General features: G+C 36.9%; 1 protein-coding gene across 1 annotated transcript in view; it reads left to right on the top strand.

Annotated features, from left to right (window-relative positions):
- Positions 1–658: 658 nt before the first annotated feature.
- Positions 659–14,059, top strand: part of vldlr (very low density lipoprotein receptor) — a 46,306-nt gene continuing 32,905 nt past the window's right edge. Inside the window, exons 1-4 of the mRNA XM_062031613.1 lie at positions 659–815; positions 10,500–10,619; positions 10,787–10,909; positions 13,664–13,786. Of these exons, the coding sequence (XP_061887597.1) occupies positions 740–815; positions 10,500–10,619; positions 10,787–10,909; positions 13,664–13,786 (442 nt within the window). The 5' untranslated portion in view covers positions 659–739. The remainder of the gene's footprint in view (positions 816–10,499; positions 10,620–10,786; positions 10,910–13,663; positions 13,787–14,059) is intronic.

A 14,059-nucleotide genomic window follows, 5' to 3' on the forward strand; every position in this document is an offset into this window, starting at 1 on the left:
ATCAATACAGTCTGCAAGGGATACAGTCTGTAAGCACACATGATTGTGCGTGCTGCTGGTCCACTAATAGTACTAACCTTTAACAGTTAATTTTACTCATTTTCATTAATTACTAGTTTCTATGTAACTGTTTTTATATTGTTTTACTTTCTTTTTTATTCAATAATTTTTTTATTTTATTTATTTATCTTATTTTTATTTTTTTTAAAAAGGACCTTATCTTCACCATACCTGGTTGTCCAAATTAGGCATAATAATGTGTTAATTCCACGACTGTATATATCGGTATCGGTTGATATCGGTATCGGTAATTAAGAGTTGGACAATATCGGATATCGGCACACAAAAAAAAGCCATTATCGGACATCCCTACTTACTGGTGTAAAATATGTTAATTTGTCAGGTTGCGAATGAAAGCCAACCGGAAGGCGGACAAGCAAGGGTTAACAAAGAATAGAGGCGGGAATAATTCACCTTGGCGTTACGGGAGCTAATGTCGGAAAATATTTGTGCCGCAAATGAGCAACGCGGGTCGCTAAGAAACGCAGGTGCCGAGGCGCGTGACCATCACCCCCGCGTTCATTCCGCGCCAAGCGCGAGTCCGAGTGTACGTGCGGGAGCGCGCGCGTCTTGCGTCTCTGCATATATATGTGGTGGGCGCGTGAACCGAGCAGGGGCGGCGCGAGCATTTTTTTTTAGTGCTCGGCTAGCAAAGCAAGCACACACACGCACCTCCGCCATGGTTCCCTCCACGCCCGCTGTCCTCCTCCTGCTCCCGCTGCTCATAAGCCTCCAACACTTCACGGACGTTCACGGTAAGTCTTTGGGCATTTTTGAGTCTGGCAAGCCGTTGTCGTTCCGCTTAAATGTCGGCAATGTTAGCCTCGACACCTGTCTTGGCGCTGCCTCCTGATGAAGGTGTCGCCCCTGCTTTACTCTTGGTGATGAATAATGTCGTGTTTTCCTCCGCTCCAAACATTACCGACATATTTAAATAATAGACCTAATTGTCTTGACTCGTTTTGGAACCAATACGTCGAATGGGCCTGGTTCGTCCGTGTCGTTCCGTCACGTATTCGCGTAATTAAAATTTGCGGTTAATCGATTTCCTCCTTCCCAAAAAAATAAAACCGTGTAATCTTCCCCTAAATTGGTGTGCTTTTATTTTTGTGACCTTTTATCTACATCCGTTTGATGTTGGTTTGGAGCGTATTACTATCAAATTGTTGCTGGTGCAGACAATTTAGGTCACCTCCACAGGTGAGTTTAATCTAATCAGGATTAGCGTGGTTGCATTTAGCGTCTGTAAAGATTTTAAAGGAGACAGTTTTGATTGTGTGAATGCTCTGGAGCATTCACACCGTTTTCTACACCAAAATTCATCTATTTATTATTATATACTATACTAATTGTGTGAATGCTCAAACATTTACACACTGTGTTCTACAGCAATATTAATCTGTGTGAATGCTCCAAAGCATTCACACATGGTTTTCTACACCAACATTCATCTATTTATTATTATATACTATACTAATTGTGTGAATGCTCCAAAACATTTACACACATGGTGTTCTACACAAATTCATCTATTTATTGAGTGGACCCCGACTTAAACAAGTTGAAAAACTTATTCGGGTGTTACCATTTAGTGGTCAATTGTACGGAATATGTACTTCACTGTGCAACCTACTAAGTCTCAATCAATCAAAAAACGAATGCTCGAAAGCATTCACACATGGTTTTCTACACCAAAATTCATAGATTTATTGTGTGAATGCTCCAAAGCATTTACACATATGGTTCTCTACACCAAAATTCATCTATTTATTATTATTATTAAACTAATTGTGAATGCTCCAAAACATTCACACATGGTTTTCTACATCAAAATTCATCTATTGTGTGAAATTGTGAATGCTCCAAAGCATTCACACGTGGTTTTCTACACCAACATTCATCTATTTATTATTCAACTTATTCTTCTTCAGATTTTGGCGCGTTCTACCTTCCACATTTTTCACCCGATTCAAACCGTTCCAACTTCAAACTATTTAGCCTATTCAGGAATCACGGGCTTTCCCTTGACAAATTCCAGGTTTTCCTGGACATTCATCCCCTTTCAAAATGAATTGGCCATTTTTTTTCAAACTACCATTTCCACATTTTTCAAACCATTTCACCATTTTTGAAATTCAAACCCTTTTTTTCCAAGTTCAAAAAATTTCCAGGATTTTTCCAGAATTCCTGGTCTTTTAAAGCTCATTTCCACCATTTATTCTGGCAACTTTTCCTTCCACATTTGTTGACGCATTTCTAATGTTCCACCGTCAAAACATTCCTCTTAATCAGGACAAAAAAGTTGTTTAACTGGAAAAATTCCAGTTTTTCCAAAAATTCCAGGAATTACGTAATACCATTTCTCAATTCAACATGTTACTACTGCAGCATTTCTCAACCGATTCGAAATATTTCAACACCAACCCTTTCAACTCATTCAGAGCATTCAAGTTTTTTGTTTTTTTTATCATTTTCACAAAAATTCCCGCTTTCCCCGAATTTTCCAATTGTCTTGACTCATTTGGAACGAATACGTTGAATGGGCCTGGTTCGTCCGTGTCGTTCCGTCACGTATTCGCAGTAATTAAATTTGCGGTTAATCGATTTCCTCCTTCCCAAAAAAATAAGTGTATTCTTCCCCTAAATTGGTGTGCTTTTATTTTTGTGACCTTTATTTTTGTGACCTTTTTAATCTACATCCGTTTGATGTTGGTTTGGAGCGTATTAATATTAAATTGTCTTCAGTCAACATTTGCTGGTGCAGACAATTTAGGTCACCTCCACAGGTGAGTTAAATATATTCAGGATTAGCGTGGTTGCATTTAGTGTCTGTAAAGATTTTAATGGAGACCGTTTTGATTATTCTAATCTACATTTCACACAAGGGTGTCAAACTCATTTTAGATCGGGAGCCCACATGGAGAAAAATCTACTTCCAAGTGGGCCGGACTGGTAAAATCACGGCACGAAAACTTAAAAATAAAGACCATTTAAGATTGTTTTCTTTGTTTAAAAATACAAGCACATTCTGAAAATGTACAAATAATTATTTTTTTCCACTTACATGTTGCGGTGAAAATATTGTCATTTATATTCTCTGAATAAATTGTGATCATCAGTCAACTCATTGGTGTTAATTTTCTATGAAGATAAAAGAATATCAAAATCAAATTACATGTTTATGTAGTTTGATCATTTTCCTTCGCTGATGTACTTCATGTACAAATGTAGCATCGTCTACAAAGATACAAATAACTGCTATTGCGACATCCAGTGGACACATTTAGAACAGCTGTTTCTTTCACTCAAAAATTTCAGGTTAATTTTTATACTTGGCGAACTCCTCCCGCGGGCCGGATAAAACCTGTTTGCGGACCTGATCCGGCCCTTGGGCCGTGCGTTTGACACCCCTGGTTTAACACAATTCCTAGTAGTTTAGAAATATGTATTTAATATGCTTTGCCATAATTATGCTTACATATTATTCCAGCCATATTTGTAACCAGATTTCTGAGTTTCTTCAAACTAAAACATTCCCAGATTGCAAATGAAACCCTTCTCACTCCACCCTCAAAGTATCCACATTTATCCTTTGAGCAAACAGGGTCATCTTGCGCTCAAACGCCAAGATTTCCTCCAGCATCTACAGGGCTGTGCCTCCTTTTTTCCTGAAGACCTTAAGTGTGCTGTCATATCCACCATAAAGTGCAGCTTTTCCAGCCACTCGGGCTGATCTAGCTCAGGAAATATGAGCCCTTATCTTTTCAGGAAAGTTTTTACGTTCCGCAGACACAACTGTTTCAGCGCCTCCCCTCTGGACAGCCACCAGACTGTTGTGTTGCAGGAGATCGGAATATGTTCAACTTTTTCCAATAATTAACGGAACTGTCGGTAGTTTAACCTTTTGCCATTATTTTGTTCACTGTCTGAATGACGAGATTGATCTGTCATTGCTTGCTTACCAGGGGGTTGACGGCTAAAAACACAATTGCTCGGCAGCAAGTGATGACCCATAGGGGGTGTGACGTACGTTTATATAGACAAAATATTAAAAGGTTTTATTTTTATATTACAAGATAACAGAGCCTGCCATAATAACTTGCATTGAATAAAATAAATACAAATAGCCATTATTTATTAACATTTTCTTTCAAAGCTAAGGAGCCAGGGCAGAGGCATGAAAGAGCAGCATGCGGCTCCAAAGCAGAGGGTTGCCGCCCCCTGCTCTAGACTAACTAATCTACTTGTTAATTTACTTTTAATAGCTGCATACTTTCTGCTGTAATGCGGTTCTGTTTACACTTCTTAAAGGGGAACTATTATGCAAAATTTATTATTATTTTTTTTACTTGATTGTACCAGCTGTTTATTTGGGATCTGCATAAGTCCTGAAAATTTGAAATCAAACTATGGAGGCATTGCGGAGATATTAATAAAATCTTGGCTTCTTTCTTAATGTCTGCCAAACGAGCCGTTTGAAATTTGCTACATGTCTGACGTTTTGTAAAAGTGTGATGTCTGCGGATTATCCATATACTGCATAGTAAAAATGTACCCAGAGTGCCTTGCATGCGTCTGCCATGTAGTTCGCACTGTAGTCGATAAGCTTTTTATTAAATTTTTGCAATCCTCTTGTTGTGGGGCTGATTGACTCATACATGCATCATCCGCTGTTGCCCTTTCTAATACAAAGTAGCGTATAGTTCAAACTCATATCTGTCAGACTCCCCATGGAAGTGCTAAAAACAACAAAGTGGGCATGGAGAAGACAGTCGAAGTGTAAGCATATAAATAAGACCTGCCTACAAAACTTTGCATTCCAGAGCCGGTCAGAAAGAGCTTGATAACTGTCAGTAAAATATAAGCTGTGCACAATTTTTTTTGGGTAAATTTGAAGCTAGCTTAGCGTTAAAGTTGGCTATTAGCATGCATGCTTGTGGTCTGTGTAACATGTTTAACTTTGTCCTGCGGTGAAAAAGTAACTTGATCATGATACTTGAGTATATGAAATGCAGTTTATTTGCTGTAATGGAGGTGATTTATTTCACACAGTGTACGAAGACCCATAATTAGCTGCTAGCCGCTTGTCAGCCGTGGGACTAAAAATACATGGTGTCAGCACTTGTGATTGCATTAATTGGCAAAGGCCAAACACAATTTTTTTTAACGGAAATTGTCATATTGATCAGCATAGCCCTACTGTAGTCTTATATTTCTTGTTTCATCAAACCAAGTTGTATTGTCACACTGGCACTCTTTTCCGTCTGTGTTAAGCAGCTAGAAGATGGAACGGCACTTGTGTTTCCACTTCAAAGCGCAAAAAAATTCCTTTCTTTCATCCCGCAGCACCTGCAGCGAGCGAATTCATCCAAAAGATGGCGCCATAACACAAAGAATAATACACTTTTTCAGTGACTTTGCTTCTATTTTATGAAATCTATTTGCCTTCCGCCCGAGTGTAGCTGGAATAGGCTCCAGTGGCCCCGAGAGGGACAAGCGGTAGAAAATGGGTGGATGGGTACTTGCATTATGGCCGTTGGCGAAGAAAAATTAATAGATTTGCCGCTCAGATTTATAAAAATGCGGGGTTTAAAGCTTGTTTAGCTATGTTTGAATCCAAGTAGACTAAGAACGCCACATGCTAAAAAGAGTTGGCTGTCTCTGTAGCAGAGGCTCCAGATCTAAAGGATCACTAACTTAGTTTCCACTGATTTTTGGTGGTGTTTGTAATATTTTAATGTGTTTAAATTACATATGCTTTTGGTTCTTGTGCTTATGATGATCATCAGATATTTAAACCCTTTATTTAATGAATCAAAAATACTGAAATTGAACAATATAGTGGATTTGCAAACAGCCAAAATTATGCACAAAGCATACTGGACTTTCACTGATGTGTTGGATCCACTGTGGACTGGACTTTCAAAATATTATGTCAGACCCACTCGACATCCATTGCTTTCGGTCTCCCCTACGGGGGGGGGGGGGGTTACCCACATATGCAGTCCTCTCCAAGGTTTCTCATAGTCATTCACATTGACGTCCCACTGGGGTGAGTTTTTCCTTACCCGTATGTGGGCTCTGTACCGAGGATGTCGTTGTGGCTTGTGCAGCCCTTTGAGACACTTGTGATTTAGGGCTATATAAATAAACATTGATTGATTGATACTATAACCTGCTACCCAAGAACGTAAAATTCCTCACAAAAGAGAACAGTAACTTAAAAAATGTGTATGTACGCACAACACTTAAAACCTTTTTAGTATGTGGAATTAATTTGTGGAATAGACTACGTAAAGAAATCAATGTACTAATATGATTAGTTTAAAGCGGAACTGCACTTTTTGGGGAATTTTGCCTATGGTTCACAATCATAAGACATGACTGACAGCAGATATTGTACAGTAAGTGATGTTTATTATTTTTGTTGGCTCTTAAAGTCTGCAGTGATTAATAATAATCAGTGGTGATTTTGAGGGGGGGGGGAAGCTAATGTCGTGATGCATTTTGAGATTAATGCACCAGGTATGCTTAAAATGAATGAAATACGTAAATGCTTGATATAAATTTGCCTTTCACAACATTACATGTACACTTGCAGCATGTACATAAAACCTTAATGCAGGTTAATTTTTTTTGAAAGGCTTTTATAGGGAGAATAGAGCGACTCCAATTAGCTTAATTGTAAGCGTACCTTTTTATCGCATTTATTTACTATTTAGAATGCATAAAGAAAAACGTGTTTGTGGATTGTTAATAATAGGCAAATTCCTAATTGTGTACAAATTGAGAACCGGAAGTGAACAAAAATGTTAGCAATTGCTGTGAAATATGTATGTATGTATGTATATATATATATATATATATATATATATATATATATATATATATATATATATATATATATATATATATATATATATATATATATATATATATATATATATATATATATATATATATATATATATATATATATATATATATATATATATATATATATAACTCTGCTTCTTCCTACTCCTTTTCAAGCATGTTAAAAATAGAAACTAAATATTGTGATGTATCATTTTGCAATTGTATGCATGTTTGAAATCAACTTAAACCATAGAGAAAGATAGCAATTGTGGTGAACTAGTTTGGCTATTTATAAATACAAACTACGAAGTAATTTTTTTTTATTGCTGGTTTATGTATCAGTGATGTCTAAATTGTATATGGAGGTTTAATTCTTAAGTATTTTGTAAGTCAGTGTTATTTTACTTTGTATTTATGCCATTGTGTATACAAAAGTTTGTAAACTTGGAGCTAACAGGTTTCTCTCCAATGGAATGTGTCCAAGTCATGTCACTTAAAGCGTCTACTTTGAGAACATTCTGACATTTAATAGTTTTTTCTTTCCCTTATTTACTTTAAAAATATTGATGTATTTTATCTTGTGTATCTTTTAATTTGTATGGTTGTTGGTGTAAACATTAGTACACATAATTTGAGTATGTGTGCACTATTAAACCTATCAAAGCTTCTACTGTGCATACACTCTTAACATACCAACCACCTCCTCTTCTTTTTCTGCCAGGACAAACAAACCCACACAAGTACTCACTCGCATATCAAAATTGTACAAATTTCTTTGAAAAGGCGTCAGGCAAATAGCAGCAAGAGCGATGTCACCTACATTGGCCTGATTAAAATGGATGGAGCTTCCCTCCACTGCTACTGCAATGGCATACTAGACCTAGATCCTTGGCTACACAAGCACAGGCTGTGTGGGGGTGCATTTGGCTCCTGAAGTAGGCGTTGTGGTGGACTTGAGGAGGAGGGGAAATGCACAACACTGTTTCTGTTGCTGGGTAAAATTACATGAACGTGACCTCCAGTGCGACAGCATTTATATAAAGCACAATAGATTTCCTTTTTTTTTTTGTGAGCAAGGTGTTAAAAGCAAGTTGGTGCTTGCTGTAAATTTCAGAAATGTTTCCCAGTCTGTTTTTGTTAACAGTGCGTTTGATGCACATATTTTGACATGAAACAGTTGGAGTGAAATAACTTGGTTTTCTTTCTTGGCATTAAGTGTAGTTCCTTTTTTTCCAGGAAATGTATTGGTCATAGTCAGACTTAGTTTTTCGTGCTGAATGTTCAGTTTCTTGCAAGTCATGAGTATACTGCTTAATCAATCAGTGCATTATAATTGACATACACTTTGTCCAACTTGTCTGTCACTTGCATGCCTTTGTTTTGTAAGCATTTGTTTGAAATGTAAATCGCTTGGCATTATAATGTATAAACATACTTATTTCAGTATTATAACTTGGTTGCAATGAAAGTGCTGTAGTTGTGCTACTGCAAAGGCTTAAAAGTGGTAGACTGGAACCTTTTGTTCAGCTTGTCATTTTATTTTAGTTGGTTTTGAGGAGAATAAACAGTTTAAATGTATGAAAGAACCAATGTATCCCCCTGAATAGTGTTTGGCCTAAAACAGTCCTTCTCAAATAGTGAGGTGGGCGTGATGCGATGCCAGGGGGTGCACATGTGACCTTGTGGAACGTGTGATCCCCCCCCCCCCCCGTGCCAAAATGTGATTAAGCGTATGTAGCACTTGGCTTTACTGTAACCACGATGGGAGACAAGGAAAGACCGGTGTGTTGTATTCTTTTTAAAGTTAATAAGCTTACAATGTTATGCAGAGTTATAGTTATAACAATTTCATTGACAAATTATACTTATGTGGGGGGGAGAGAAATATGTTCTTCTTCTTAAAGGGCTGCAATAGAAAATATTTGAGAAGCACTGGCCTAAAGCAAGAATCAAGGTCAAATGGGGTTATAAGATCTTTAGTCAGTCACCTCTAGTATGACAGGCACACTTGGTGCAAAAATAGTTCAGAGATTTGATTCTTTATTTTTATAGTTTAAAAAATACCAGCTGTGTACCACTCAAACAGGGAACACATGCAATTCAACTGAAAATTACAGCTACACTACTCCTTTAAAAAAAAAAAAAAAGTGTGGCTATTCAGCTTTCATTAAAATTTCACAATGAAACAATACTTTTATGTGAACTTAATTTGACCTTCACTAAACTTTTGAATGCACAAATCCAACTGTTTCTCTACTTTGTGCACAACTTACTGTTCTAACAAGGAGCTGAATGGCTGCATTATCAAATGTAACATTGTCTTTTCACAGAAAGTATGACTGTTTCCAACTGAAGGACATTATTTCACACCTGTTTCAATTTTGCCATTCAGCCCTTCGTTAGTTGTGGATTAAAAGAAAAAAAAGGTACCAAAACAAACAAAATGCATGTAAAAGTTTAGAGTGTCAGATTAATTCCTTTGTCAATGTTGTAGTACATTTTAGCTTCATCCTGAAATTTCACCACAAAAATCTGTTATTAGCAATGTTTTGTGAGTATGTTCAATGCATTTACTGCAAAGTGTATTAGTTCCAGCAAGCAAATTAAAACTTTGACCAAATACCACTTTCGATCAGGGGGTCAAACGTACGGCCCGTGGGCTGGATCAGGCCCGTGAACAGGTTTTATCCGGCCCCCGGGATGAGTTTGCGAAGTATAAAAATGTACCTGAAATTTTTGAATGAAACAGCTGTTTTAAATGTGTCCACTGGATGTCGCAATAGCCACTCTTTGTATCTTTGTAGATGATGCTACATAGGTACAAAAATAAACCACATATTACATCAGTTGAGGAAAATGAATAAATAACTGAATTTTTTTTTAATCTTGATAGATTGAACATTAACACCAATGAGTTGAGTGATAAACATTATCACATAATGTATTCAGAAAATATAAATAACGACAAAGTATGTATATATATATATATATATATATATATATATATATACTATTAACCGCAGCATTTATTTTTAAATTATCGTGCCGTGATTTTACCAGTCCCGCCCACTTGGGAGTAGATTTTTCTCCATGTGGCCCCCGATCTAAAATTGGTTTGACACCCATGGTTTAAAAACATTCATTTGCAATGTTAATTTGATTAGTGCATGCGCTGTGCACAGTGATGCCGCAAGTACTCACCGGTGCGATATTGTGCTCTAATACTAACTGGTGGGCCCACGGTATATAAACAAGACTTTTTGATTCCTGCCGTATTGGAATCATGCTCTGTTATGTTTATTTAAACTCACTCGGGCCCTATGATTTTCACGTTAACAGAAATGGCCAATAAAAACACTTATTAAACGCAGAATATCACGAAAATTTAAGTTTTTGCATTCAACAGTGGACATTTTATTGATTACATGAAAAGCACACTCTATGGTGGTAAAATACTGAATGTGTAAATAAAAACTATTTGGAATTTGTAAAAAAAAAATAAAAATAGCTGATAGCATAGGGCTCAAATCCTTTGTGTAAAGCCTATTTTATAAGCTTCTGTTTTGTCTGAATCTCTGCAGGAACCAAGACCGAATGTGAGGCCAACCAGTTTCAATGTGAAAATGGGCGGTGCATCACATCTGTTTGGAAGTGCGATGGAGACGAGGACTGCTCTGATGGCAGCGATGAACGTTCATGTGGTAAGCAACTGCAGCATTCAACTCTGTTCTACATGGAGTCAAAGTAATACTATCAATGTGCATTTTTATTTATTGGGAAGTTACAAAAATATAGTCTCACATTTGTATTACCTTGTCAACTTTTCTCCCTCTCTGAATGGTTGCCTGTCTTTTCTCTCCGACGCCAGTTAAAAAGGTTTGTCCAGCGTCTGACTTTGTATGCAATAATGGTCAGTGTGTTCCAAAGCGATGGCACTGCGATGGGGAGCCAGACTGCGAGGACGGGTCAGACGAGAGCGTAGAAATCTGCCGTAAGTACAGATTTTGCTTCCTTCCACAAATTCTAAATAAGTTTTGCTAACCGGGCACAAAGAATGGATGACTTAACACAAGGACTTGTATTCACTTTTATGAATGTCACGTTTTGATGCACTTGTTTGGCTGTTACAGCCATTATATGAATGGACATTTGAATAAATGTCCTTTTTTAATTGAGAAAATTATCAATTTGATTTCATTCCAATTAATATATAATTGACTATCAACTCCCTATTGGTGACATGTATATCACAAGTGAAACTGAATCGACAGTGCACCTAGTTGTAGACAAATGGTTCTCTTGATTTTTCTGTTTTGTTGCATTGATGCGTTTATCAGTTTTACCCTATCAACCAGTATTTTTTTCATTACTGATCTATACTCATTATTGTGAATTGGATCATTTAATTTTAAACATCCCTTACTTTTACTTTAATAACTGTTATAATAAATCATGAAACTTTCTTTGTTCAACTGAAGGTCTTAGCCTTGCTTATTCTATTTATGTGCGTGTGATTGAGTTCTTAGCATACCTGCACTGTACACCGATTTAGACACACGTACAGCTACTGTTTTTTATAGCCCTATTCTATTCTGCTGTTCCATTCTTGACCATGGTAATACTGACTTGAAATGAATTGATTTTTAGTAATCATTCTGACCCAAACAATTTGAATAGCTTGATACAACAAGCTGACATTATTGTTCTTTTTGTAGGGTAAATGTGTTAAAATTGGGCCCTCAAATATGAATAAATGTTTAACCAACTTTATTTAAAATAGTAAAATTTTTGTTTAATAATTTCAGGGCTTTTTGATGGTGGATAACATTATGATTAGTAGCTAAATTGCAGGTCTGTCAACCGATTAACATTTTTAATCTCCATGTTATCGTTGTCAGCTCATGATTAATTGTGTTTTTTCATGATTTCTTTAATTTAGACATGTTTTGCTTTTATAGTAATGCAGGAGCGGATATGTATGCTTGCTTTAAACAAATGGTTGGTAATTGTTTTTTAAGTGATCCAGAAAAAAATGAATGTTTTCAACGATGCTTTAACAGTATGCTGCTGTATTAAAAGTGTAATGGAAAAATATATTTGAAATATCCTGAAAATGAAATCTCAATGTTGCTTGTTAAGTCTGCTGACCTATGTACCGGAGTAATTTTTAGCAAAATAATGTCCAGATAAAATGCTTTAAGCAGCTCAAAACAATTGTGTACAATTGTTGAAGTTTAGCCTGGCAGAGTAAAGTTAAAGTAATGAAATATATGGCTGGCAATGGGAGAAAAAAAAACCAATTTCAAATGTATCGATCCGATAAAAATTATCTTATTGGAATAAAGTGCAAATGTGAGTGTGAATGTTGTCTATCTGTTGGCCCTGTGATGAGGTGGCGACTTGTCCAGGGTGTACGCCGCCTTCCGCCTGAATGCAGCTGAGATAGGCTCCAGCGACCCCGAAAGGGACAAGCGGTAGAAAATGGATGGATGAATAAACTGCAAACACTTTAGGTTGAATTAACACAAGGAAACCTTCGGCTCACTTTCAACATTCAAGACATTTTCAATACAACTACAGTAACCAACATTTGAAGAGTAGACTTACCTGCTAAATAACGTTTCTAGACCGTATCTGGCATCATGAATGAAGGTCAGCATCCCAGGTGTACGTATGCATGTATGCCCCCTCATCCCTGTTGATGGTGTTGACCCCTTTGCTTCATAATTTCCATGACCTCATTGATCAATCTCTTGTATTGATTTTTTTCTTCTACAAAGAGAAAAATCCAGACCAGGAAGCATATATGCTCTATTACTGAGAGCGTACTTCCTAGAAAAACATAAAACTGACAATGAATGGATCTGTAGCTATCTTACTATTTCCTAGTGTCTTTAGTGTCCTGCATGCCCACCGCGTATTCGAGCGGGTAAATGGCGATCAAGACAAACGTTCGTCAGATATTGTCAGCATCTGGCGGCATGAAGCTAAACAAGTTAAAAAAAAAAAACATTTAGAAATTAAACATGTTGTTGAAAAAACTTCTCAAATGCTGTGCCCAATAGAGCAATTTTAACAACACAGCCACATTTTATTTCCATTTTGCCGGTTTCAGTTTTGACTTAAGTCTGTGAAACTTGGCTAATACTTTTGTCGAGAGGCCAGCATGTGCTGCACTGATGGGCCATGCAATGATTGTTGCGTTGCGTGACGTACACCTCCAAAATAATTAAGAGAAAAGCAATTGGAGAGCGCAGAGCTCCATCAGGCCCGACCTCCCAATAGTCGTGAATCCACACAGTGATCTGACTCGCCCCCGAAATGTAATTTATTTCTTACCTCATTTCTGACATTTCACTGTGCCATCTATAGCGGAAGAAATAAAACGGGAAAAGAGGTTTGTAATGTAAACAAAAGATATTGTAGTAGAAATAATCCAGATGAGGCCCAAAATCTAACAAATTATTTTGTTCAATTTCATACATTTTCTGAAAGTTTAATGAAAATCTGCCCATAACTTTGAGTTATGTTTCTCACTTCACAATACAATAAACTTCCTTGCAGGGGTAATAAACTGTTTCAATGTGGGGTTCAATAATATTGAGTGCAACTCTACCGTATCTATTTCAATTATCACGAGTTATCCCAATGCATTGTCTTTGAAGGGCATCATTTAAATCAAAGTTATGAACACAAACTGCTGAATAAAACTGATTAAACTTCCTGGATTTTTGTAATCCTGCAGACATGCGAACATGCCGTTTGAATGAGTTAAGCTGCGGAGCAGGCACCACTCAGTGTATCCCCAACTTCTGGAAATGTGATGGTGAAAAAGACTGTCACAATGGAGAGGATGAAGTTGGCTGTGGTAAGTGAATGCTTACAAATATCTACACCATTGGGTGGCCAGTCAGTACGTGTGTTTTGAATATAGTGTTTAGATTTCTTAAGATTATTTCTGAAACTATGGACAGGCATTAATTACGGAGTTATGCAAAGCTATAGTTGTGTGCTGGAGGCCATTCACTTAGTTGTTCTACTTATTAGTTGTTCTACTTATTGTTATTCAAACAGTTTTTCTTTTGTCATTGCTCAGTCCTATCACCTATCTTCTGATATGGCATAGCATATGCTGACATGG

Source organism: Entelurus aequoreus, linkage group LG21, assembly GCF_033978785.1.
Source record: "Entelurus aequoreus isolate RoL-2023_Sb linkage group LG21, RoL_Eaeq_v1.1, whole genome shotgun sequence".
Lineage (NCBI taxonomy): Eukaryota > Metazoa > Chordata > Actinopteri > Syngnathiformes > Syngnathidae > Entelurus > Entelurus aequoreus.